This window comes from Podarcis pityusensis (genome assembly GCF_964106645.2).
Source record: "Podarcis pityusensis genome assembly, chromosome: 11".
NCBI classification, from domain to species: domain Eukaryota; kingdom Metazoa; phylum Chordata; class Lepidosauria; order Squamata; family Lacertidae; genus Podarcis; species Podarcis pityusensis.
This window is the reverse complement of record NC_138036.1, coordinates 633,725-658,751: the sequence shown is the minus strand read 5'-3', so window position 1 is coordinate 658,751 and position 25,027 is coordinate 633,725. Positions and strand designations below refer to the sequence as shown.

Here is a 25,027-nt window from a genome sequence, read left to right as displayed (position 1 = left end):
AGTCCTTGGGATGCCTGAGATTCATCACCGGCCCTAAACTAGACCCCCCCGCCTAACCGCTTCCCCCCAAATCTTCATTACTGTTTGATCCTGACCAGAACAGGAAAGGCGAAACAAGCTGGTCATTGTCTGAGCCAATTTGGAAAGGATGCAAACTGGCAGGGCAGCGTGGGGTGAGGTGAGGTCAGGAAACAAGAACTACCGAAGCTCTGCATATAATGAGGCCTTGTTCAGGGCCTGTTCCCTCTAGAGTCCTGTTCACCCAAATTGTGGGTGAGTCAAGCCTTCCTTCCCTTGTTTTACTCCACTGCTTTGGGGTGTTTAATGGGCCAGAAAAAGTGGTCCTTATAGGCAGAGCTGTTCCAGTTCATTGGCCTCGCATAACAGGCTATGCTGAGAGGCAGAAAAGTTGCAAACCCACCATTATCTCTCTGTCCCTCCCAGGCACACCAGCTCCCCAGCCCCCCTATCGTCCGGCCACAGACACTCGCCACACCCTCCAAGGCTCCTTTCCTCTTGGGCTTCATCCTTCCGCTCACCCTTTCCCAGGCTGCCTCGCAGACACCCGCCCCCTTTAGCTTGAAGGGGGTGTAATAAACGAAAATCTGCCCTTATTCCCTAATGGGGGACACAAGAGCCCTTATAGGGTCCTTTGTAGGTTCCCTATTGGTAGGAGAAAATAACAGAGGCCAACCAGAGAGTATTGAGAAGCAAAGCAGCTAGTAAGCCTGATCTTTATTAAACTGTTGCAACAGCGTGCTCCCCTCCCACGCAGGAAAGGAGGAGGACCCCAAACAAAGGTGTGCCCACCATTATATAGACATTTTAACGCAGTCATGAAGGGGCTAACACCCCAGAAACCCCTGCCAATCACTGGGACTCCAATAACGGATGATATGGCAGTCTGCCTGGCGGAAGCTCCTCATACACCGTCGCAACGCAGACCCCCTTCACCTCTACTAATAGATCTGCAATCAACTACCTTGTCCTCCGCCTTAAAGAGCAATACGCCAAACACCCCTCATCCTGGTAATCTGTCAATGTCCTATTCTTCTATGCCTGACCTGGAGTCCTCATCCAGTGCGGTCCAGGCAGATGACTGTATATCCTCGTCCTTTGCCAGTCAACCTCTTTTGGTAGAACCTCATGTATCCGCAACCTCTTCAAGCCAATATATAAACGTTAAGGAAGCCACTGCGCAAAGAGACAGCTCAGGCTTTATTGAAAACCCTGCTGGCCACATCAATCAAATTACCACCCCTTCGATACCTTCGGCTGTATCACGCCTGGCGCTGTCTCAGACCCTTGGCAATGCTTCTTCCACCAGCAACCAGAGTAACTGACTAGCACATAGTCCCTCCTCAAACTGCTTCAATGTGCTATCCTGGAATGTGGCGGGATGGACGTCCAAACAGGATGGCGGGGATATGATAGAGTTTTTAGCGAAATTCCAGATTATGGGTATACAAGAGACCTGGTGCTTAGAATCGTCACCCCCCCCCCTTCCCTACTGGGCTATATAGACATTTTAAATTCCCTGCCTTGGAGTCCAAGACCACCCCCAGAAACATCATACATACATCACAGAAGGGGCGGTCTACAACAGAAATCTGAGCGCGTTGTTTGCCAGAAATCTGAGTGCGTTGTTTACCTCCTGTCTGGCAGGTGACCTGTTAATGCTCACTTGATTGGATACCCTGGGGTGCCTGGCCACTCTTTTGTAATGATAAATACTTAGTTCCTGAGCCAGGTCACAGGCTCACCCTATTCATACACAGACACACCCTTAAGACAGGCTTTGTGAAGGAAGAGACAATGGGGAGGCTTTTCCATTTTCCTTGACCTTGCAGAGAAAACATTTGGTCAGTTTGAGAGTCAAAATGGTTTCTGGGCTGTTTCCCTGAGCTGCTTCAGACATGTGGTTTATATATTTATGTATATGTTTGCTTGGTGCATTTAGGAACATTTATTATATATATATAAGACCTTAATTCTTTTATTTCAGAGGGAGGGTGGTGTGAGAACTTTCTGGCAGTAAGAGATGTTCACAGCAGAATGGACTCCCTTGGAAGGTGGTGGACTCACCTTGCTTGGAGGCTTTTAAGCAGAGGTCATGTGACTGTTTGCCCGAGAAAGCTTTAGTTGGGATTTCTGCACTGCAAGGGGTTGGACTAGAGGACCCTCGGGGTCCCTTCCAACTCTACCATTCTAGGATTCCAGGAGTGGTGGGCCAGGACCCAGAAGAGACCAGAATTCAAACCCCATAGTCAGCCATGAAGCTCCCTTGGAGGCCAGTCACATTGCCTCTCAGCCTAACCTACCTCACAGGGTTGTTGTGGGGATTAAAGAAGGAAGGGGAGAAAACCATATATGCCACCCCAAGCTCCTTGGAGAATAAGGTGAGGTATGACTGTGCCCCTGAAGGACCAGGTGCGCAGCCTGGGAGTCATTTTGGACTCACAGCTGTCCATGGAGGTGCAGGTCAATTCTGTATCCAGGGCAGATGTTTACCAGCTCCATCTGGTACGCAGGATGAGACCCTACCTGTCTCGCCAGAGTGGTGCATGCTCTAGTTATCTCCCGCTTGGACTACTGCAATGCACTCTACGTGGGGCTCCCTTTGAAGGTGAACCGGAAACTACAACTAATCCAGAATGCGGCAACCAGACTGGTGACTGGGAGCGGCTGCTGGGACCATATAACACCGGTCTTGAAAGACCTACATTGGCTCCTAGTACGTTTCCGAGCACAATTCAAAGTGTTGGTGCTGACCTTGAAAGCCTCGGTCCAGTAGACCTGAAGGAGCGTCTCCACCCCCATCGTTCTGCCCGGACACTGAGGTTCAGCTCCGAGGGCCTTCTGGCGGTTCCCTCATTGCGAGAAGCAAAGCTACAGGGAACCAGGCAGAGGGCCTTCTCGGTGGTGGCGCCGGCCCTGTGGAACGCCCTCCCACCAGATGCCAAAGAAATAAACTATCTGACTTTTAGAAGACATCTGAAGGCAGCCCTGTTTAGGGAAGCTTTTAACATTTTATGAATCCTTGTATTTTAATATTCTTATGGAAGCCGGTTAGCAAATGGAAAGGCCTTGGGCAAGAACACAGCAGCCTGGCTTGTGTGATGGAAACCTGGCAGGGTGATGGGGGGGGGAGATGTGCAGGGTTTCCTTGGAATATCTGTGCGCCTTGAGAAGCAGTAGGAGCAGGGGCCTGGGACCTCTCCAGATGCTTCTGCCTGGCCAGGGGCAAGTCCAGCAGTCAGTGGATCTTGGGTGTCTCTCTACCCAGTGCTCAGTACCTGAGAGGACAGGGATTCTGTTAAGGTACCATCTGCCCTGCTCCCAAAGGGATTCCCTCCCTCACCTCCCCAATACTTGTGGTCTGGAGGGGGTTCAGTCCTCTGGAGCCTTCAGGGCACCCCTGAACCCGTCTCAGATAATGTCTCCACCCAACACATGTGGCGGGACATGCTTTGGCCCTGCACTTTAGGGGGCTTGATTATTACTATTACTAGTGTAAATATGTTTTTAATGAAAGTTTTTCCATAAGTAACAAAAGCACATTCTGCATCTCCGTTTGAGACATTTTTGTTATAGGCAATGTGGGGTTGTGGGGAAAAGAGAGGCGAGGAGAAGGGAGGAAATAGAGAAAGAGGAAAAGAAAGAAGGAAAAGAAAAAAGGGGGTGATCTCTGATTTCTCCAGATTGCTTTTGATTTGGTGGGGGGGTGCTGTTTAAATGGCTGCTGTGATTTCTGTTGTTCCTACTTGTTATGGCACAAGTGTTTTATTGCAATATTGCGTATGCCTTTAGCAGATTTTATCAGACATGATATGACAGCTTGCACCAATACTTTATTTTGAGAAGCAGCTAACGTATTTATTAAATAACAATTAAGTTAGAAGATACCTCGGTCGAATAATAAACACAGTGGCTTCAAATTCTGAATAGACGCTCTTAGGAAATTGTTTTATGAGGGGGTTAAACTATGTTAATGATTCTTTAAGGACAAGAAGCAACACTTTGGAACAGAGGAATTAGTTGAGGAATTTCAGCGGAAAGGAATCCAGTCTGTTTGAAAGGGTTCGGGAGGTGAAGGCCTCATCTCAGCCCCTGGGTCAAGAGTATGTGCCTTCCTGGAAGAGTTGCAGTGTGAGGAGGAAAGGGAGATATTTCACCTTGGATAACTTGGAGCTCCCACCTCTTTGATGCGCCATGGTGGAAAAGAAGAGCATGATGCTTTGGGCTTTGCAAAGGGAGTTTGTTCCAGCCAAGCTCCGGCGCAGGCAGGCCTTCTCTTCTCCCTTGGCACCTCCAGGAATCAGGTGGAGCCACTTGCAGGTGGGCAAAAGATAGATGGAGGAGCCCAGGCCAAGGGCTGGAAGCCAGAGCCTGGAGCCAAGATGAGTCTGTGCACACCAGCCGTGCCTCTCCCTTGGGCCATGGAGATCTCTGGCTTAGTGGCCACACAGCAATGGGGAGAATGCACAGGAGCACTGGCCCGGCCCTCGCTCAGCCAGGGGAATTGTCTTGCCAAAGGTGGTGCTTTGCCAGCCGGCGGATTCAGCCCAAGCCTGCAGAGCAGATCTGCCCTGGCCCTTTCCCCTGGGATCGTGACCCGAGCCGCATCTGTGCCAGGCCCCTCCTTGGAGCTTTTCTTTGCACGGATACTGGGCCTTTTCATTCAGCAGCCCAGGCTTGGCTCCCTTGGTGGCCAGCTGCTCTCTCCACCTCCCCAGCAGAGGCTCTGCAGACTGCAAAGGGGAGGCACCCAAGAGAAGAGGAAAGCTGGCTGCAGAACCGTGCATAGCACCTGCCAGGATCTGGCCCCTGGCTCAATGGCCCTCCCTTGGTTATATCTGGTCTGCTCCTCCGAACCAAGCAGAACACGCCCCCCTCACTCACCCCCAAGGGGCTTCTGGGGGTCAGGCAGGTGGCATCTGGAGGCTCGTGTGAGGCCAGGACTGAGGGCTCCCTCAGGGGCTGCTACCTGCAAGCAGGAGGGCAGGAGTGATGGGTGGCACCTGGAAAGCAGGTGCTGCCTTCTGCCACTTATACCCTAAAGGACATTCTTATAGTGTGCTGGTATTTATATTTGAATCAAGGAGAGACGCCCATCTCTGGGGCTTTCCTGGTCAGTTTTCCTCTTTCCCGGCAGCTGCCTCTGTCTCTTCCTCTGCGTTTGCTGTGTTGCTCTTCCTCTGAGGAGGTGGCATCTTCAAGGCCCTTGAAGGTTTCACAAACAACATGCCACGCGAGGAGAATTGGTGCCTGCTGCTTCTGTTGCCTGTTTGATATCAACTGTCTGGTAGGCAGACTGAAAAACTAGGTAAGGATCTTGGCTGGTCGGCAGGTTGCAAAGCCCCCATGTTTAAAAGATGATCTCTCTGTGTCAGGAGGAGCTGTTTTCTCACTGTGATTTACTCAGGAGGAGCTACTAGTCATCTCCATTCCCAGAGTCTGCTTGCCTCTGAATGCCTGCTGATGCAAGAGGGCAGAAGACTATTGTTTTGCTCCTGTTCCGCCTGTAGGATGCCCAGGATGGGCACCTGGTTGGCCGTGGCCAGATCAAGATGCCAGACCAGATGGGCCTCTTTGGCTTGATCCACCTGCTGCTGCAGAGCTCTGCTCACATCCTTACTGTTTTGTTGATATTTTGTGAGGTTTCGGTGCTTTGTTGCTCGTTTCCTTGGCGACAACTTCCCTGGATTATAGAATCCATTACAGGAATCTTAGGACTCAGCCAGTACTTGTCGCGCACGTGAGCAAACTCTTGCTTGTCGTTCGTGCGGCCTTGATAGCATTTGGCATCTCCGACACGGGAGGTGGCTCACTCTTCTTCCCATTGGAAGAGAGAGCCTCTGTGGTTGCCAGAAAATGCAGGCGGGGAGAGGACCCCTGTGCCCAAATCCTGCTTGTGGGCTTCTCTTTGTGGAATCTGGTTGCCCACTGTGAGGCGAGGATGATGGGCCATTGGCCTGATCCAGCAGGCTCTTCTTAGGTGGGGTGTCTGCACATTTCAGTGTCGTGGACCCAGATTCCCAAGATCTGCTCCCAGCTCTTCATCCCCTGAACCACACCAGATCTCAGCACATCACGCTCCGGAAGGCTGTGTGCCATGATCAGTGATGGCTGCTCCATTAGGCACTGCCCCACCGTCCTTAGCCAGCGCCCCCCCCCATCCTGCCCTCTTCCTTATGGCTAGCCCGCGAGGGCCCACCAGCTTCCTCCTGAATTCCAGGGTTGCCCTTGTGCAACTTAGCAGGGAAGGGGACGATAGGGGCAAAACTAGAATTAGTTGCCTCTGGGTGGCAGGGCTGGCCAAGGAGCCAACCCTGGGGGTTGTGGGGGCTGGGCAGCCACATAGTCAATGGAAAAAGCTGGCAGGTGGCAGCAGTAGTCCAGCTCTGCCCTCCAGGGGGGGGGGGCCCTCAGACACAGAGGCAGAGTGTCTCTTTGCTGAGTCTTGAGCCCCTCCCCACAGAAAAGGGTTCCTCTCTGGCTGCCCCAACGCACCTCAGGCAGCAGGATCCACAGGCAGGGGCAGGAGATCTAGATGTAGATACTGACTCCCCCCTGGTTCCTGATGTAGATTTTCACTCACCCCTGAGACATCACATAGTTGTGCTCATTCACTTCAATGGGCCTACTCTGAGTCAAACTTATTTGAATGCCCCCCTCTGGCTGCTCCCCCTGCTCTTGGCCTCCCTCCCTCCTTCCACCCTCCCAATGGGCACCAGTTAGCACAGGCCCCCACCCCCCACCCCTCAAAAGTTCCGCTTTGCTCTCCCTCCTAGCAGCTCAGTTGTTTCAGTCCTGCAGGCAGAGTTTTTGGCTGCCCCCTGGAAACCTCCCCTGATGGCCCCTTCCAGCCCATCCCCTGTGCTTTTGTGGGGGGTTGCTGGGGGGGGTCTGCTCTGCAGTGTATAGGGAAGCTGTCGTGTTTTTATATGTGTTGGAAGCTGTCCAGAGCGGCTGAGGCAACCCAGTCAGATGGGTGATAATAATAAAATAATTGTTTTTATTATTATCTTCCTCCCACCCCCCACCCCCCGTGAATGCAGGACTCTGCTGCGCCAGGGCATAAATAGGGCGTGCCACACCAGGCTATTTTCATTCCCTGAATGCAACAGACATTCACATGTGAGGGAGTGTTAAAAATAACCTCTTGGAGATCTGTTGCCACCCCTCCCCTCCCAAGGCCACCACTGCCCACAGCCCTGGGGCTGGAGAGAGCTTCCTGGGGCTCTTTCTCCTGAACCCGACCCCTCCTGCTGCTCACCCCCATGTGCCCGCTTGCACAGTTACCCCCACCCCTCCCAGAGTCTGAGGAAGAGGCTGCTGGGGGAGCCCTGTGGGGAGTGGGTCAGGCCACCTCCTGGGGCTGTCTGAGAGGCCTTTGCGTCTGTGTAGGTTGGGGGGGGGGAGCAGAGGGCCTTCTTGGTGGTGGTGCCCGCCCTGTGGAACACCCTCCCATCTGATGTCAAGGAAATAAACAACTATCTGACTTTTAGAAGACATCTGGAGGCAGCCCTGTTTAGGGAAGTTTTTAATGTTTGATGTTTTATCGTGTTTTTAGTATTCTGTTGGGAGCTGCCCAGAGTGGCTGGGGAATATCATTATCATTATCATTATTGCAAGCAAATGGCCCTCCTTGGTCCTTTCCAGCAGGGGGCCCCTCCTCTCACGGTTCTTTATGCACCATCTATGAACATCAGGCCAGTCCTGCAGCTGGATCCCTGCATTGCAGGGGGGTTGGACTGGATGACCTTTGGGGTCCCTTTCAGCTAGAGTCTATGATCCTTTGTGCTCAGATCCCTTAAGAGCACTTGGCTGACCACGGTGAGGGTGCTGGACTTGGTGGGCCCCTTCTGGCCTCATCCAGGCGGCTTTTCTTCGCTTCTCGTTCCCTTGTGCCCCAATCCTGCTTGCTGGTTGCCCCCTGCGAGGTGAGGATGCCAGACTAGGGGGGCCCTTGGTCTGACCCGGCGGGCGCTTCTTAGCTTCTGGTGGAACCACCAGCTCCAGGGCCAGTCTATCGAGATGCCTGGGGACATTTGGCCCCTTGGACAGCAGGAGGCTGCGCTGGAGGGGCCTCATCCGAGGCACTTCTGACATCCTGATGGATGGGACGCGCGACGGCTGGGGTGCGGTGGGTGCCCTCCTCCCAGCGGCCCCCCCGGTACCCCAAACGGAATCCTCTCCCGCTCTGGCGGCCACTTCTAGCTTTCCCAGGCGACGGCGCGCGCCCGGCAGGGCAGGAACGCGCCTGGCCCCGTTGGGCAGGCGGGGGGGGGGCGGGTGGCCGGCGATTCCTGGCCCGGGCTGCGCCCCCCGCTGCCCTCCTGCCGCCGCCCCGTCTCGTCCCGCGGGGCCTGCGCGGTGCCCCGCGCGCGAGGAGCGGAGCCGCGGTCCCGGGCGCGACGTCACGGGCGCGGGAGGCGGAGCGGGCATTGCGCAGCGCCGCCGCATTGCCAGGGATGCAGCGCGGAGCCCGGCGGCGGCGGCGGCGGAGGCAGCGATAGCAGCAGCACCACGGACGACGCCCGCCTGCCCACCCAGGAGCGGCGCCCCAGGTGAGCCGGGCAGCGCGGGGGTCCCCGGGGGCGCAGGTGGCCCGTGCCACGCCCTCACTCGGCCCGCGGGGCCACCCGAGCCGGCCCGGGCCGCACTCGCTCCTCCGGGCACCAGGCTTGCCTTACACACAGACCCCCTCCCTGGACCCGGACCCAGGCGTCCTGCCGCTTGGATACCCGGAGCCCCGAGGGTAGTGGCGACGGGCATCCTCGCCTTTGTGCGCCGCCACTCGGGGTGTGGCTGCTGCTGCAATCGGCGGGGGGGGGGGGGGATTATTTAGTGAGAGGGGGGCTTTTTTTGGTTTGGAGGGGGTCGTGCCTTGGGGTTTAGCCCTCCCTGCTCCGGGCCAGGCTCACCTGCAAAGGGAGCGGCGCTGCCGCCAGACAAAGCGAGCGGGAGATGATGCCTGGAAGCGGGGGGGGGGGGGGGGAGCGGAGACAATGGAGGCAGGGAGGATGCGGAGGGATGGAGGGCGAGGATGGGGGGACCGCCTCCTCCTGGAGCCCCTACCTGCTGCAGCCCTCCGACCCCCCACCCCTTGCCGGGAGTTTTGACAGCTGCTTCGCCGCGCAGCTTGAGGGATGCCCCCCATCCGCCCCGGGGCAGCTGGAGATCCCTCTCCGGGGACGGCGCGGGGTCTGGCGGGTGCCCGGCTGGCTGCAGCAGGTGCCTTGCAGCGCCTCCTCGCCCTCCCGGGGCATCCTCGCCAGGGGAAGGGGAGGCGGCGGCCGCTCGCCGTCCTCTGCAGGCACCATTTTCTTCTCGCAAATTCCGGGAGCGCGGCCTGGGAAGAGCGGGGGGAGGCGGGGGGGGGGGGTGCTGACAGTGCGGGCGCGCAGGCTGGAGCTTGACGCGGGAGGGGAGGGGGCGCTTTGGCCGAGGGGTCTCTCCGGTGCGTCTTTTTTTTCTTCTCCAGAGTGGGGAGCAGCATCAGGATATGACAAATGGAGGGGAAAGGAGATTTGGGGCTGGGGAGGGGGCGGCAGGCCTGGGAGCCGCAGCCGTGGGGAAAGCCTCTTCCCAGGATTCCTGCCCGGGTGGTATCGAGGGGGTCCAGGGATGCCCTCCTCCGGGTGGCTGTTGTCGCCTCCTCCCGGCAGGGGAGGGTCTCGGTGGGCGGGGGGGGGGGACAGGGGCAGGCCTGGGTGGGGGCTTTCAGGCCCCGAGCCGGGAAGGACTCCTTCCCCTCCCACGGGGGCGAGCGTGGAGCCGGGCTCTGTTAGCATCTTACTTTCCAAAAATGTGCAGCTCTGTAAAATCGACCGCCCTCCCCCAATCGCGTTAGTGATGATTTGCTTCTTTTCCGATGAGGTTTCATGCTGTGCTGTTGTTCCCCACCCTGAGATTTTATGCTAAGGCGGTAGCAGAGAAACGTTTTTGTGAATAAAAATAACGTCCCTGACCCTGGAAAGAGTGTGGCGTCGGGCCTGCTCTTGGCCTGGAAGGAAGCCCCTTGCAGCAAGAACTCCGTGGGTCGTCTCTTTGTCCGTGAAATGGACCCAATAAAGAGGCCTGTTATTCAGGACCCCTGAGGATTTGCGTGGCACTTGGGCAAGTGTGTTTATTATTGATGAAGACCTCTCCTTCCTCTTCCTTCTCAGCCCGGGTCACTTTTTGCAGACGCAACAGTCTCCTTTTAGTTCTCGCATTTTGCAGATGTTCACAGTTGTTTGATGCCAGAGAGCTGAGCTCAACAATTTCCATAGCAAGGAGCTGATTTCCTTCATCGTCATCATCATTTTATTATTTGTACCCCACCCATCTGACTGAGTTGCCCCAGCCACTCTGGGCGGTTTCCAGCATATATAAAAACATAAGAAAACATTAAATATTAAAAAAACTGATGCAGGGCTGCCTTCAGACGTCTTCTAAAGGTTGCATAGTTACTTATCTCCTGGTTATCGAATGGGAAGGTGTTTCTCAGGGGGGGGGGTGGCGCCACTACCCAGAAGGCCCTCTGCCTGCTTCTTTTATATCCCCTTTTCTCTCCCAGGCACCCATGGTTCTCTCCTTCCTCATTTACTCCCACAATGGCCCTGTGAGGGAACTTAGGCTGAGAGGCAGTGACTGCCCCCAGTGGGTATGTGAACCCTCTGGCAGGACCTCCTGGGGATGATGTCTTGACTGCTCCCCCAGCACCCAGCGCCACTTTGGGATCCCAGCAGCAATCCTGCTCTCGCCGTGTAAGAACAGAAGATGAGCCTGCAGCTGCATCAGGCCAATGGTAGCCCATCGAGTCCAGGATCCTGTTCTCACAGTGGCCAACCAAATGCCCCAATGGGAAACCTGCAAGCGAGCAGAATCCAACCACCAGAGGCCTCTCCCCTCCCGCAGTTTCCAGCAACTGGGGTTCAGAAGCATCGTTGCCTCCAACTCTGGAGGGCAGAGTATGGGCATCCTGGCCAGGACCCACCGATAGCCGTCTCTTCCTCCATGAATTAGTCCAATCCTCTCTTAAATGTGGGATGTGAAACACAAGAGCAGTCAAGTACAACTTTCCTAGAGTGAACATGTTTACACATGGGGAGGAATGTCTGTCCAGCCAGCAGGTAAACTTCCTGTTTCCTTCTGGGCTGGGACAGACTTCCTCTGCATGTGACGAGAGGTGGGTGTGGTCTCACCTGTGCAGGTAACGACAAAAGCACAGGGCAGGGCAGCCATCTTTGCACTCTTTGACTACATGCATCAAAGAAGCAACATCTACTTAGCCAAAGATGCTCTCTTGGCTTCCAGAGGGACTGTCTCCTTATGAGATAGTTTCCAGGTGTATGTTACTTTTCTAAGCTAAGTCTGCCTTCTGGGATCCGATTGTGAACAGAATGATGTGTGAGTAAACCTTTTTATACTTTTATAGAAGACTGTGCCGTGTCTTATCTTTTATGAGGGAATAAGGGGGAAATACCAGAGCAGTTATTATAGAGGCTTTAGCGAGCCTGAGCAAACGCATCCGCTGCAAGTTTAAAAGGGGGAATGTTACTCTGCTAAATTGTGGAACTTGTTTACACAAGTTGGAAAGGCTATAATCAAACAATATATCATCTCCTGCATCCCTGAACATTCCCACATTAAAGCCATCACTGCCTCCTGTGGGAGGGAGTTCCGCAGTTTAACTGTGCTCCGTGGAGAAGTCCAGCTTCACTGGATGCTGCCAGGCTTCTCCTTCCACTCACGGGCAGGCTTACCGGGTAGCTGGGCAGCTGCTTGACTCCAGGTGAACCTGCTTGTGTTTAGCCAAGGCTGGCAGCTGTGTTGGCACAGTCATTGGCAGGAGGCAGATGTTGTCTACACTGACTGGCAGCAGCTCTCTTGAACTGTGGGGTTGAACCTGGGACTATTGGCATGCAAAGCACATGAGCTACCGCTGACCCAGGGCCTCCTCCCTTGGATTCGGTAGGGGAGCGCAGCTTGCCCTTTTTGTGGCTGAGGTGCCAAGTTCCCTTTCTGCTTTCTCTCCCAGAGACACTGCCAGTCAGAGCCAGCAGCACTGGCCCAGCTGGGCCAGTGGCCTCAGCAGCAGCTGGACTGAATGTCTAGAGGCTGCCATTCTCCAGGGGAAATGTGTGTTGGATTGGGCACTGCTGCCCTAGGGAGCCCGGGCAGGTAGTGGCATCTCCTGGTCTCATACCTCTTCCCAACGGTCCTGCGAGGCCTGCTGCTGCGTTTCCTGTTTCACAGAGGGGGAGCTGAGGATGAGAGAATCTGTGATTCAGGCAAGGTGCTCTCTGCTCCCAGGTCCTATGCTATGTGAGGTACAGCAGGTCCCTGTTGGGGACAGGCCTGCTTAGGGCGGGGTGTGCCAGGCAGATGTGGCATTTGGGTGCCAGCTGGAGACTTGCTCTTTTAATGGGTCAGTGTGTCTGGCTGTTAACCAGAAGGTTGGTGGTTCGAGCCCATCCAGGGATGGCTGTTGGCAGGCAGAGCTATAATTACAGGAGTGAGGGGCAGCTGGCTGGTTTTTTTGCCCCAGGTGAAGCCTCCAGAGGTGCCCGTTGAGGCTGCCAGCCTGTGTGTGTATACAAATGTGTGTGGGTTGTTGGTTTGTTTTTTGCCAAACTGGGTCTCTGACCAGCGTGATATAAAGCCTCGTTTCGCCCTTGCAGCAGGATTCCTAAATGTAGACTCTTCCAACTCTACGGTCCTAGGATTCCTCTTTCCTCTCAGCTGTGTTTGGTGTTTTTAAGTGTCTCCTGGTGGTTTTACTGCTCTTAGGATACTTTTGAATGCTTTAATTTACATGTGTTAAGTTAATTTTGGTGTGTTTTGAAATTCTGCACCTTAGGAGGACAGAGGATAAAAGAATAAGACTAGTCTGCAGTATGAGCTGGAGCCTATCAAAGGATGTGTTCCATCCTGCCCTCCCATATAAATGCAAAGCCTTCTGCCCTGGGCTAAGTCCCGGTGTCCCCTGGCACCCTGATCCTTGACTTGAGCTTTGCTGGGGCTCCAAGGCCAACAGTTCTCCCAGAATCCCCGCCTGGCCTCCTTGAGGTTGCTGCAGCCTTTTCCTTGCTGCAAACAGGTCGCCCATGTGCCTCCAGCTCTTCTTAACATCTTTGCTGCATTTCTGTTCTCTCCCTCCTCATTTAATCCCCACAACGACAGCCCTGTGAGGCAGGCTAGGCTGAGAGGCAGTGGCTGAGCTCAAGACCACCTTCGTGAGCTTCAGGGCCAAGGGGGGATTTGAACCCTGGTCCCCCAGCTCCTAGTCTGACACTTTTAACAGCTGCACCGCACTGACTCATCTGGCATGACCCTGTGATCTTTCTAAATGAGGGCATTTTGCACAGGCTGTTCCCTCTTGTTGCCATCGCTCCCCATACCAGAAGCAGGAACCCCCTCTGGAGATGGCACCCCTCTTCCAAAGCCCCTGAGACCCTTTCCCCCCTCCCTCCCTGCTTCTGAGCATACAGCCCCCCCCCCCCGCCATCACTCTGGGCTTGGCAGAGCCTCTGGCGCCAAGGACGAGGATGAGAGCTTTTTGCAGCGGCAGTCAAGAGCGATGGCGGCTGCTCTGGGAACGGCCGCTTGGAGAGGCACCGCTGTCAAGGCGAGGAAGCTGCTGGAAGGGAGCGTGCCAGCAGCCCACACAGGGACACTCTTCTGTGCCATCCATGCGCACATGCATCCATCCATGCGCGGTTGGAGGCTGGGCTTCCCTCCAGCGGCCGTCGGGGGAGGTTTGGATCAGCCTCGCCTGAGCGGCAGCCGCAGCCTTGACAGCTCAGTGCTGTTGCTGCTGCAGCTGCGGCCTCCCTCCCCTTCTCCTGCTCCCAGTGCGCAGAGCACACAGGCGAGCACATGCGCACAGTGCGTCCCCCAGCCTGCCTGCCTGCCTGCCTGCTCTCTCCACTGAACCCTGCCTTCAGCGGTTGCTCTGCCTTCTGAAGGCGCCAGTCGCATCTCAAGAAATGCATTCAGGCCGCAGGGCTGGGGGATTTCTTGCATCACCCAAGCGCTGCTGGATTCTCTGCTAACTCTCTCCTGATGGGGGGTGGGATTCTGAGCCAAACATCCCACTGAAGTGCTCCTGGAGGAGGGGGGAGTGAATTACACCTGCTCAGAATTGTGTGGCACTGTGAACTGTCCCTTAATCATAAAATCGTAGAGTTGGAGGGAATCTCAAAGGCCCTCTAGTCCACCCCCTGCGATGCAGGAATCTCTGCTGAAGCCTCCATGATGGATGGCCACCCGACCTCTGCTTAAAAACCTCCAAGGGAGGAGAGGCCCCCGTCTCCCCAGGGAGACCGTTCCTCTGTCAAACAGCTCTTACTGTCAGAAAGTTCTTCCTGATGTTTAGTCGGAATCTCTTTCACTTCTGCACAGTGACAGATGCTGAGCGTTGCTAAAAAGGAAAATTTCACCCGCTCACCCGTTTTCCCCTAGAGTGGCAATTAGCAGATAGCTTTCAGGTGTGTGTTTCTGAGTTTTGTATTGGCAAAATTGTGTGTGTGTGAGAGAGGGGGGGAGTATTGTTCAGTTTGGTTGTGTACTTCTTGATGTTTTATTTGTTTGTGACTGCTTTTGTTACGTCTGTAATTATCTAATATTTTTCCTTGTTGTAAGCCGCCTTGAGCATGGTTTTAACTAGGGAAAGGTGGCATGCAAACAAAATGATCTATGCACGCAGGGCTTTTTTTCAGCCAGAATTCACCAGAACTCCACTCTGGCCCCCCTCAGGTGAGCACCCTGGCCATCCTAAAAGAACAAAGGAGGTGTTCAGGGTGAGTTCTGGAACCTCTTTTTCTAGAAAAATAGCACTGTTTATTTCCACCAATTATTATTATTATTAGGCAGCAGTTTAGGGGTGATTTGGATGCGGGCCAGCATGCTGCACTTAATAGATATTTTAAGTGCAACAAGCTGGATCTGATCCACATCACCCCTAAACTGCTACCTAAAAAGATAATAATTAGTGGAGATCTCGCCACTTCCTTAATCTGGTTGGCCCCCAATCCCTGTTTGTGGATTACGATTTGTCACCCTATTGGTGGCTGCAAATTCAGAGCCTGGTGGTTGCTTAGATGCAGGATACGGTTGCTCCAGTCTTGAAAGCGGTGCGTGATCTTGCAAGTTGGCCAAATCCTCTCCTGCCTGTCTGATGGCCGCCAAAATTCACTCCCATTTTCCTTGCTGCCTGTGAGACAACAGATTCCGTTTTTTATGCAGCGCCCTTGATGTAGTAGCTAACGCTTCAGAGGCAGTGTGGTGCAGTGGTTAGAGTGTGGGTTCAACCTGGAGGCAGCCACATGAAGCCCACTGGGAGGCGCCATCTCTTAGCCTGACGTACCTTGCAAGGCTGTTGTGAGGAAAAGTGTGTGTGCCACCTTGAACTCCTCGAAGGAAAGGCGGGGTGCAAATTTAATAAATAACTAGCATAAGCAACTAGCGGGAAGGTAAACGGCGTTCCCTGTGCTGCGCTGGCTCGCCAGATGCAGCTTGTCACGCTGGCCACGTGACCCGGAAGTGTCTCCGGACAGCGCTGGCCCCCGGCCTCTTGAGTGAGATGGGTGCACAACCCTAGAGTCTGTCAAGACTGGCCCGTACGGGCAGGGGTACCTTTACCTTTACCTAGCATAAGCAAGGAGGACCCTCTTGTGCCTCGTGATCAGCTGCTGAGGCCAACCTTTGGGCTGCCTTACCTGCGGAGATGGTGATGGGGGAAGTGGGCATTTTGGGGGCAGACAGCACATGACCTAGATGCCTTCAGGGACCCACGGATTATTTTTTGGGTGAAAAGGTGTCCCACACGTTTCATTGTTCTTGGGTCTTTAGCTGCATTTTAATTGATTTTTTACCCATTTTGCTTTTTCACCTGCTGGGGTGAGTCGCCGTTTGGTCCTGCCACAGCAAAGCCTTCTCGGCTGTGTGCGCATGATTTCGATGCACCGCTAGACAGGGATAGAGGGGAGGGGGCAGAATAGTGTTTTGGGGCTAACCTTTGGCTGGACTCCTCCGGTGTCCAATGAGGCAGGGCCAGATCATCATCATTTTATTTGTATGCCGCCTTTCCATAGTTAAAACAATGCTCAACGTGGCGTACAACATGACAAGTTTTACATAATTACCCACATAACAAAAGTCATAAACAATATATAAAACATGTCAAAAGGTACACAACTGTAGGAGTGCAAATATCCAGAGTGTGGGGTCAGGTGGGATTACTATGAGGAATTATAAAATATGCATCAAGCCATTGTGTCCACGATGAATGCATTGTATTGACTGGGTTTGATACATTGACAATAATTTCTGACCAAATCCCACAACCCTCTGCATCTCTGGCCATCTGGCATCTCTACTGTCCATCTCTCTTGCCTGACAAGTCACGTACACAGCCCAGTTGCTTTGCCAGGCAGGCATCCTGGGCCATAAAGATAGTGGGCAAGCTTCTTTGATGTAGCTTTTCTGATATGTTAATCTTAGGGCCAGGAAACAGGTCTCACATAAAGGTGATAATGATCGCTGTCCTCCTGGCCATCCTTCTTATCAGGTGTATTGATTATTTACCAAAAGTATGCATGCCTAACTAGTGTTTGGAGTTTAACTTGTCCCCACATGGGTTTGTTGAAATGCTCAGAAGAAATCTGATTGGTTCTTTCGAACACTCTGTAAAAAGTTCTTTTGTGAATAAAACGACCTGGGCTGGAGAGACACACAGAGAGACACGATTATACGCACCCTTCCCAGAGTCTTGCTGGTTCAAGCCTCTGTGTGTATTCTTATTAATCAGAGTTCAATCCTTCCTTTACTTTGTGAACGCCTCACACAACCAAATGGGAAACAATTTCCACATAAATCATAAAATCTAAAACTAAAAAGACAACATTAATATCAATTACAATTTAAAATAACATAAATAAAAAATAAAAACAATTTTAAAAAGGAGCCCCCCCGTTTGAGCAGCAGAAGCACTCCTTTATGGAGCCTGTCAGCCCCCCCACCCCCCAAGCCAGGTGGAGAGAGGCAGGGCAGGGCCCTTCGGGCTCCCAGCAGGTCAGTCCTGGGCATCAGCAGCAGCAGACGTCCTTTATGGAGCCTGTCCACACCCCACACCCCACAATGGCTCTTCTGGGCTTCATGACCTCATCCTGCTAGGGGTGAGTCACCCCATGGCAGTGCTGCCCCCCCCCCCGTTCCACCACCCAGCCATGGAGGCTTTGGCTGAGATTCCTGAAGCCACAAATCACCATTTTTTTCTTTAAATGCCTATCAGAGATGCCCGTGGGGTGTTCCCCACACCTCAGCTGAGAGCTTCATCCATCCCTCCCAAACTGGCAGGTGGTGAACCACAGACCAGGAGACATTTCCAAGAATGGGGCTGGAGTCTATGAATTTCCAAGCAGAGCCAGGAATAATTTATCAAATGCTATTTATTAGGAAAGCAAGGACAAGGCAGCCTGTGGGCAGCTGCTGCCTTGGGGTTCCCTTCCAGAGGGGACACAGTCCCCCCCCCCCCATTTTCCAAGGGCACCAGCCCCAGACTCCTGAGAAAGGAGGACTCTGGGTGAGTGGATTGGGCCCCCTCCACCTCTCTTCTTTCCTTCAAGGCTCTCGCTGGCTCCCTAGTGCCATGTGGTCTTGCTAGGTTCCCACGGCATCCCATTAACCTAATTTCTGGTGGGGGCAGGGGGTCACTGTGCAGGTAGGCATCTTCCCTAATGGAGGGGACGCAATATCAGCTTGTTCCAGGAAGGTCCGTTTGCCAAGGGGTCCGGCTGTGAGTTGAGCACTCAGAAACGCTCTTCTGTCAAGAGGCCAGGAGTCTGGCGGTTGGCAGGAGTGGCAGGCAATGGGCTTCTCCAGAAAAATGCTCTTTGCTTTGGTTGCCTTGGGAGACTGTCCATGCGAGGGAGAGGCTCTTGCCTCCAGCCCCACAGCTTCTGGTTCTTGGGGGTCGGAAGCAGATCCACGGCCTGGACAGAAAAAGGGTGGTTTTGGTGCAGAAGCACCCAGGGGGAACGTCGGCTCGGCTGTTGTCATGGGATGCTGTGTGTCCCGGGAAGGCAAAGGAGATAGACACCCCAAGGCCTTGGGGTGACATGAGTGGTGACTGGAGAACTGGGGGGGTGCGGGGGCTGTTTTGTGCTCTGTGTATGCAGGGAAAGGAGGTGCGACCAAGTGCAGATACGGTTGGGGTGCAGGTGGGGAGTGCATGACCCCAGGGTCTTCTTCAGTAGCAACAAATTTAAAAAGGTAAAGGTAAAGGGTTAGGTCCAGTCGTGGCCGACTCTGGGGTTGCGGCGCTCATCTCGCTTTATTGGCTGAGGGAGCCGGCGTACAGCTTCCGGGTCATGTGGCCAGCAGGACTAAGCCACTTCTGGCGAACCAGAGCAGCGCACGGAAATGCCGTTCACCTTCCCGCCAGAGGGGTACCTATTTATCTACTTGCACTTTGAGGTGCTTTTGAACTGCTAGGTTGGCAGGAGCAGGGACTGAGCAGCGGGAGCTTACCCCGTCGCGGGGATTCGAACCGCCAACCTTCTGGTCGGCAAGCCCTAGGCTCTGTGGTTTAACCCACAGCGCCACCCGCGTCCCCCAGAAACAAATTTAGTTCTCTTTTAATTATTTGCTCTAATTTCTTTTAGTCTACAGCCATACCTCGGGTTACGGGTGCTTCAGGTTGTGTTTTTTCGGGTTATGGATCTGCTGAAACCCAGAAGTACCAGAACAGGTTACTTCCGGGTTTCGGGGGTCGCACATACGCAGAAGCACTAAATCCTGCTTTGCGCATGCACAGAAGTGCCAAATCGCAACCTGCGCGTGCATGGATGTGCCACAGCAGGTTGCAAATGCTGCGGGTTGCGAACGTGCATCCCACATGGATCACGGTTGCAACCCTAGTGTCCACTGTAATGGTTTTTAACCAGTGTGCTGTGGCACCCTGGGGTGCCTTGAATGATGGTCAGGGGTGCCACAGGCAACCCTGGCCTCTGCCCCTCTTTTGTTCCCTCCCTCTCCTGATGCCCTCTTGCGTCTCTTACTCCCCAAGGTTTGCACAGCTGTTTATTGCAGCAGCCCTGGCTCTAAGCCCCACAGGCGAATGGTGCCTCTGGGCTGGCGGTCAGGGGGCGCTGGTTGCTGAGGCAGCATCAGAGTAAGCAAGCAAGCGGGCGAGGGAGCCCAGCCAGCCTGCCAGCCCTTGCTGTTGGGAATGGAGAAACAAGTGGGAGGCCAGGCAGGCAGACAAGGGCCACGCTGGCCTTTCCTGGGCTTGCTGTGTGCAAGGCTTGCCTGGGAGCTGAGTGCCCGGTGCTGAAGGGGAGCCTTTCCGCCATGCAGGCCTGGCAGTGCCCGCTGCTGCCACCCAAGGCAAGGCATTGGCCTCACGTTCACCTTTGGCCAGTCTCTGTTGGACCACTAAGGCTGGGGACATCCTCTTCCCAGGCCCCTGTGGGGCAGTGTGAGGAGGCCCGTCTCTTTGGGGCAGGGGGGCAGCTCAGAGACCAGGGGCGGCAGCAGTGGCTGCCCAGAGGACTCCCAAGGAGGGGGGAGAGGAGGCTGAGGGAATACTCCACAAGGGAGGGTGTTTGGAAAAGGGGGAGAGGCTGCCAGCTCTGCAGGCAAAGGGCTCCTGGGCTCCTGAGCCCCACAGGGGAGCCACAGGAAAAAATGTAGTTGGTCAAGTGAGCCGTGGACTCAAAAAGGTTGAAAACCTCTGTTTTAGTGTCTATAGGTTTTTAGTAGTCTGCCGAAGACTTTTCTGAGAAAGACTGATTTACCTGTGATTGTGATGGTCTTTCTGTTATAGTGCTGAGGCATTTTCCTTCCCCCCCTCTCAGTCTTGAGTCTTTCCTCCCCTGGGGGGTCACTAACTCTCTTGCTGAGTCCCACTTGCGGAGTCCCAGGGGCTCAGCAAGAGTTCTGAGCAGGGGTCTCCCCAGGTGGTCCAGGCAGGAGCCAGCAGTGGGACCCTCAGTCGGTTCCGTTTGTTTCCAGGCTGCTGACTCCTTGCTCTTTGTCTCCCTCCAGGTGCTCCTTTGATGCTTCGATGAGATGCGCTTCTGCAGTCCCTCCTCACCTGAATCCTTCCATGGGTAGCTTGGGGACCGCGGGGGTCCTGGAGAGCGACGACGATGGATAGCCCCCCCAAGCTGGCCGGCGAGACGCTGATTGTCCACCACATTCCCCTGGTGCACTGCCAGGTCCCTGACCGGCCGTGCTGCGGCACCACCAGCAAACGGGCCAACCCCTTTGGGCAGGCCGACTCGGGGGCCCTGCGGACCGGCTCCCTCCCGGAGCGGGACCTCTCGCAGGCCGACTCCCTGCTCTACAGCAGCTTGCTCCAGGCTCCAGAAGCGACCCTGGCCCCGGGGGAGACGCCCGAAGAGAAGGAGGCCCCGCGCAGGGACCCGCCTGCCCCCGGTGCCAACAAGCGGCAGAACCCCTTCCTGCTGGGTGGCAGCGAGACCCAGGACCTCTGCGAAGATGAGCTGGGCAAGGCCTCCTTCCACCTGCATGAGCTGGCCCTGCCGCCCTTCCGCCTGCATGAGCTGGCCCTGCCGCCCTTCCGCCTGCACGACACCAGCCCCGTCGTGAAGCCCTGGAGCGCCAGCCCCCGGGCAGACGTGGTGGAGGGCCAGGAGGAGGACGAGCTGTCCCGCGAAGACGCCCGCAAGAGGAGCCGCCTGGCGCCTGAGCTGATGGAGCTGGACGAGTACGGCTGCCACCGCGCTGAGCCCTCCAGCTTCTCCTTTGAGCAGGAGTGGGCCAGCGACGGCGAGGAGCTGGCGCACAGCCGGGACGCCCCCCGCAGCCGGACCTGCAGCTGCTCCAGCGCGGAGCTCCAGCGCTGCTGCTGCTACAGCCTCTCCAGCCAGTCGGAGGCCCCCGACCAGCCGATGGGCTACGTCAGCGACTCCTCCTGCAACAGCTCCGACGGCGTCCTGGTCAACTTCAGCGCCCTCTACAACAAGATGAACGGGCACGCGCACCCCAACCTCAACTCGGGGGCCCACTCCTGCGACGACTCCTCCTCCGGAAGCCACTCGGACTCGGGGGCCTTCTACCTGGACTTGCACTCCTCGCCCGGCGAGCCCAAGGCGCCTGGCGAGCCGCACCAGGCCTGCGGGTGCCACCACGCCTCCTCCCCGGTCTTGGACGCCAACTGCAACTCCTACCCTGCCCTGTGTGACCCCTGCGCCTCCGAGGCCTCCGACCTGACGGCCTGCTTCCAGAGCCAGGCGCGGCTGGTGGTGGCCACCCAGAACTACTACAAGCTGGTCACCTGCGACCTGTCCTCCCAGTCCTCGCCCAGCCCGGCCGGCTCGTCCATCACCAGCTGCTCGGAGGAGCAGCCGCGGGGCAGCCCCCTGCAGCCCACCGAGTACTACCTGTTCCAGAGGCCCGACAGCGACACCGACTGCTCGCGGGAGGAGTCGCAGGGGGAGGCCGAGAAGGGCGCCATTGAGGGGCAGGTGTACGTCAACGTCTCGCCGCCCACCCTGGCCGGCCCGCGGAGGCAGCGGTCCCGCAGCTACGACCGCAGCCTGGACCGCAGCCCCACCGGGCGGCTGGGCTCCCTGGAGCGCATGATGAGCTGCCCGGTCCAGCTGAGCGACGGCCCTGCGCTGCCCTCCCAGGGCTCCCCGCCCAAGCGGGTCACGTCCTTTGCGGAGCTGGCCAAGGGCCGCAAGAAGACGGGCTCCTCTCCCCCGCTGCGCACCAGCAGGGACTCTTCCCTGGAGTTCTCCCCCATCCCCGAGTACCAGAGGGACGGATCCGTCTTCCTGGAGGGCCAGGCCAGGCACAGCCAGAGCCTCCCGTCCCACGCCCTCAACCGCAGCTGCGAGGGCCACCGTGGCGCCGAGAGGGGGCTGAGCGCCCCCAGGAAGGGCCTGGGCTCCAGGGAGATGCCTTCCTGCGGGCAGGAGGGGCCCGCGCAGCCGTTCTTCTCCGCCTTGATGGAGCAGGGGTCTGCCAGCGGCCTTGGCCAGAAAGACATTCGTGCCCGAGCTGATGGTAAGCCACTGCCCTGGGTGATGGGCACGCTGCTTCTCTCTCGCAGCTGGTGGATTGTGCGTGTTTGTCTGAATGCTGGAAGGGGGGCAGTCGGCTCAATGTCTCCTCCTCCTGGGATTCCTGCATTGCAGGGGGTCAGTCTTGATGGCCCTTGGGGTCTCCTCCAGCTCAACAATTCTAGGATTCTGTGATTCAGCTGAGGCTTTTAAAGAGAGGTTGGGTGGCCCCCTGTCAGGGATGCTCAAGTTGTAATTCCTGTGTTGCGGAGAGTTGGACTAGATGGCCTTTGGGGGCCCATTATAACTCCAGAATTATGTAATTCTATAAACATGGCTTCCCCCAAAGGGTGATGATGGGCAGGATGACGCTTTTCAGGCAGGCTACCTGCAGGGGACCAGCCCTCGGGGCCAGCAGGGGACATTTCCTCCCAGGCCAGAACATCCTTGTGGGTGAACTGGGGGTCCTGATCAGGATTGGGGCCACTTCTTGTCTGATGGGGGGGTATTGGGGTGTCTGGGAGGGACAGCACGGCTCGTTCGTGGCTCCCCAAAGAGCCTCAGGGAGGCCCAGTGCTGAGGGGAAGACTTTGCATGCAGTGGGGCTGGACCACGTGGGGAGCTGTGGACGCACCCCACTGCCTCTGGGTGCAGCCACCACACAGCAGACAATGCCCCAGAGGCGGAACCAGCAGTGAGGCGGCAGCTGCAGCCATTTGGTCTGAATTAAAGGGCCTTGTCTTTTTATGTACAGAGAGGTTAGTGTGGCGGTTTGGGGAGGGGAGCCAACTCTCCGCTCTGAGGCAAGCCTCTGAAACTTAAAATGCAAAGCAAAAAATCCAAATACCCAAAGATCAATGGGGAAAATACAGAGGCAATGGCCAGAATGCCCTTTTCAAATTAGAACAAATGAAGAGCCCACTGGATCAGGCCTGTGGCCCCTCTAGTTCACAAAGGCTGACCAGACGCAAACAGGATTTGAGGACAAGAGAACTTTCCTCTCTGGTTATCCCAGCATTGCGCCCTTTGGGGAGGCAAAGAGTCGCCCTTGAGAGCCCTCTCGCCCATGGATGTGTGGCTTGGGCACTTGGCGGGCTGCGTGTTGGCCCCGGGGTGCTGTGCTCCCTCACCTCTTAGCCTCTGCTGGTCTGGGGCTCAGGCATCCTTGGCGACCAGCATTGCAACAAGGAGGAGATTCCTAGCTTTCTTTTGACAGCACCCGGCCCAAAGGGCAGCCTCTGTTCTGGAGAAACATCTCCCAGAGGTTTGCAGCGAAACCTTTCTCCTGATTTCTGTTGCCTGCTTGATGCCACCGTGTGACTTGGTTTGCTGAGGATCTGAAATGTGCCCACAAGGGCCAGATCCCTGGCTGGTCTTGCCGTCCAACGGCAGGTGAGCAGAGAAGGAAGGGAAGGGGTGGCTCTGGGGGTGCAAAGAGCCTCCTTGGGAGAGGAAGAGGGGGGGCAGGCTTTGCTCGGAAGCCAAACAGCACCCTCCTGCAGCAGGAACGGGCCCCGATCCCAAAGCCTGCCCAGTATTTGTTTTACAACTCCTCTCAAATCCTTTACTCTCGAGAAGGTGGCTTGTCCAGCCCCCTGCCAGGGAGATCCATGCTCGGGAGCACTTAGACCAGAGGCTCCTCAGTCCACCCACCACTGTCTGGACATTCCCACTGCCCTTTCGCACCCTGGACCAGGAAGGGTCCTGGCCTCAAAGATGCTCCCTGGCCCTTCCTGGCCTCAAGGGCAGCTTTGCCTCCACTCTTCTCTGCACTCCCTTCAGTTTGGGGCCCTGGCACCCCCCCTCGGTCTGCTGTGTCTTTTTTCTTTTTATAAGGAAGAATACAAAGATTATTGTTAATAAGAATAAGAATAATATACCTTGCCCTCCCTGGCCAGAGCCGAGCTCAGGGCGGCTAACACCAGTAAAATTACAATAAAAACATAATGGGGGGAAAAACACAATTTAAAATACAGGTTAAAATGCAATTTAAAATGCAGCTTCGTCTTAAAAGTAGCCCATGGATCAGAACCGTAACGGGACGGAAAACGTAAGGGTCAGACTGAGTCCAAACCAAAGGCCAGGCGGAACAGCTCTGTCTTGCAGGCCCTGCGGAAAGATGTCAAGTCATGCAGTTGAATATTCTCTCTCATTTTTGGCCAAACTAAAACATTAATCTAAAGGCAAAAAAGAGGGAAGGGAGGGAGGGAGGGAGGGAGGGAGGGAGGGAGGGAGGGAGGGAAGGAGGGATAAAAAAAGGAATAGAAAAAGATTTAGAAGAGAGAGAGAAAGCGAAGTTAAGAAGCTAAAGAACTTCCGGTTCTTGGTCTGTCCGCTATATATAAACATCATTTTCTTCATTCACTCCAGCATAACACCTAATAACCCCCCCCTTGGTCTACTTGCGGCTGCCACCCAGTTTCCTATGGGGAGGCTGCTAGTGGGACTCCCCAGTTCCCTACCTTCCCGGGGCTCCTGGCAGGACCAGAGACCCTGCTTGGAGGCAGGAATTGTCCCCCTTGGAGAGATCTCTGTCCAAAGCAGCTCCGAGTCGTCTCCCAAGTGGGAGCAGCCGCTGGCCTGGAGGCGAAGAGCTGAAAGGGGAGAAGCTGGTCTTGTGCTCCAGCAGGAGGAGACCCTCGTGTTGAGCAGCTGGGCTCCCATTTCAGGGAGGGGCCAAGGCAGCTGCTCTCCGCCTTCCTCTCCCAGGGAAGCAAAACACCTCCAGCTGCCGGGAGCGCCAGCCCAGGACATCCCAAGTGAAAAGGTCTGGAGGGAGTGGGGGTGTTGGGGGAGCCCCTCTTGCATGAGGAGGAAGAGGAGGCAAACATGCCTGGCCACCAGAGGGGCAGATTCTGCCCTTGCAGCCCCAATTGAGGGGTGTGGGATTCTCTTGCTGGCCCTTGCTGGTTCATATGGACCCCCTTCCAAGAGGGTCCAGGGCAGAGGCTCAAACCCCCATAGCCCCCCCTACACATAGATGGTTCAGGGGGGAAGGG

General features: G+C 55.7%; 1 protein-coding gene and 1 long non-coding RNA gene across 5 annotated transcripts in view; one reads left to right on the top strand and one right to left on the bottom strand.

Annotated features, from left to right (window-relative positions):
* Window positions 1–25,027, top strand: part of RUSC2 (RUN and SH3 domain containing 2) — a 60,592-nt gene that overhangs the window by 9,854 nt on the left and 25,711 nt on the right. For 2 of the 4 annotated variants that reach the window (XM_080973382.1, XM_080973379.1), the window contains exons 1-2: window positions 8,459–8,573; window positions 20,044–22,032. In XM_080973382.1, the coding sequence (XP_080829508.1) occupies window positions 20,148–22,032 (1,885 nt within the window). In that variant the 5' untranslated portion in view covers window positions 8,459–8,573; window positions 20,044–20,147. Of the gene's footprint in view, window positions 1–8,458; window positions 8,574–17,211; window positions 17,579–20,043; window positions 22,033–25,027 lie in introns of those variants that run through there. The other 2 variants (XM_080973381.1, XM_080973380.1) reach the window with 2 other exon arrangements.
* LOC308458801 lies at window positions 23,976–24,605 on the bottom strand. Its single transcript, XR_013977678.1, has 2 exons — window positions 24,491–24,605; window positions 23,976–24,205 (listed from the first exon to the last, which is right to left on the bottom strand). It is a non-coding gene; the product is annotated as an uncharacterized lncRNA (long non-coding RNA).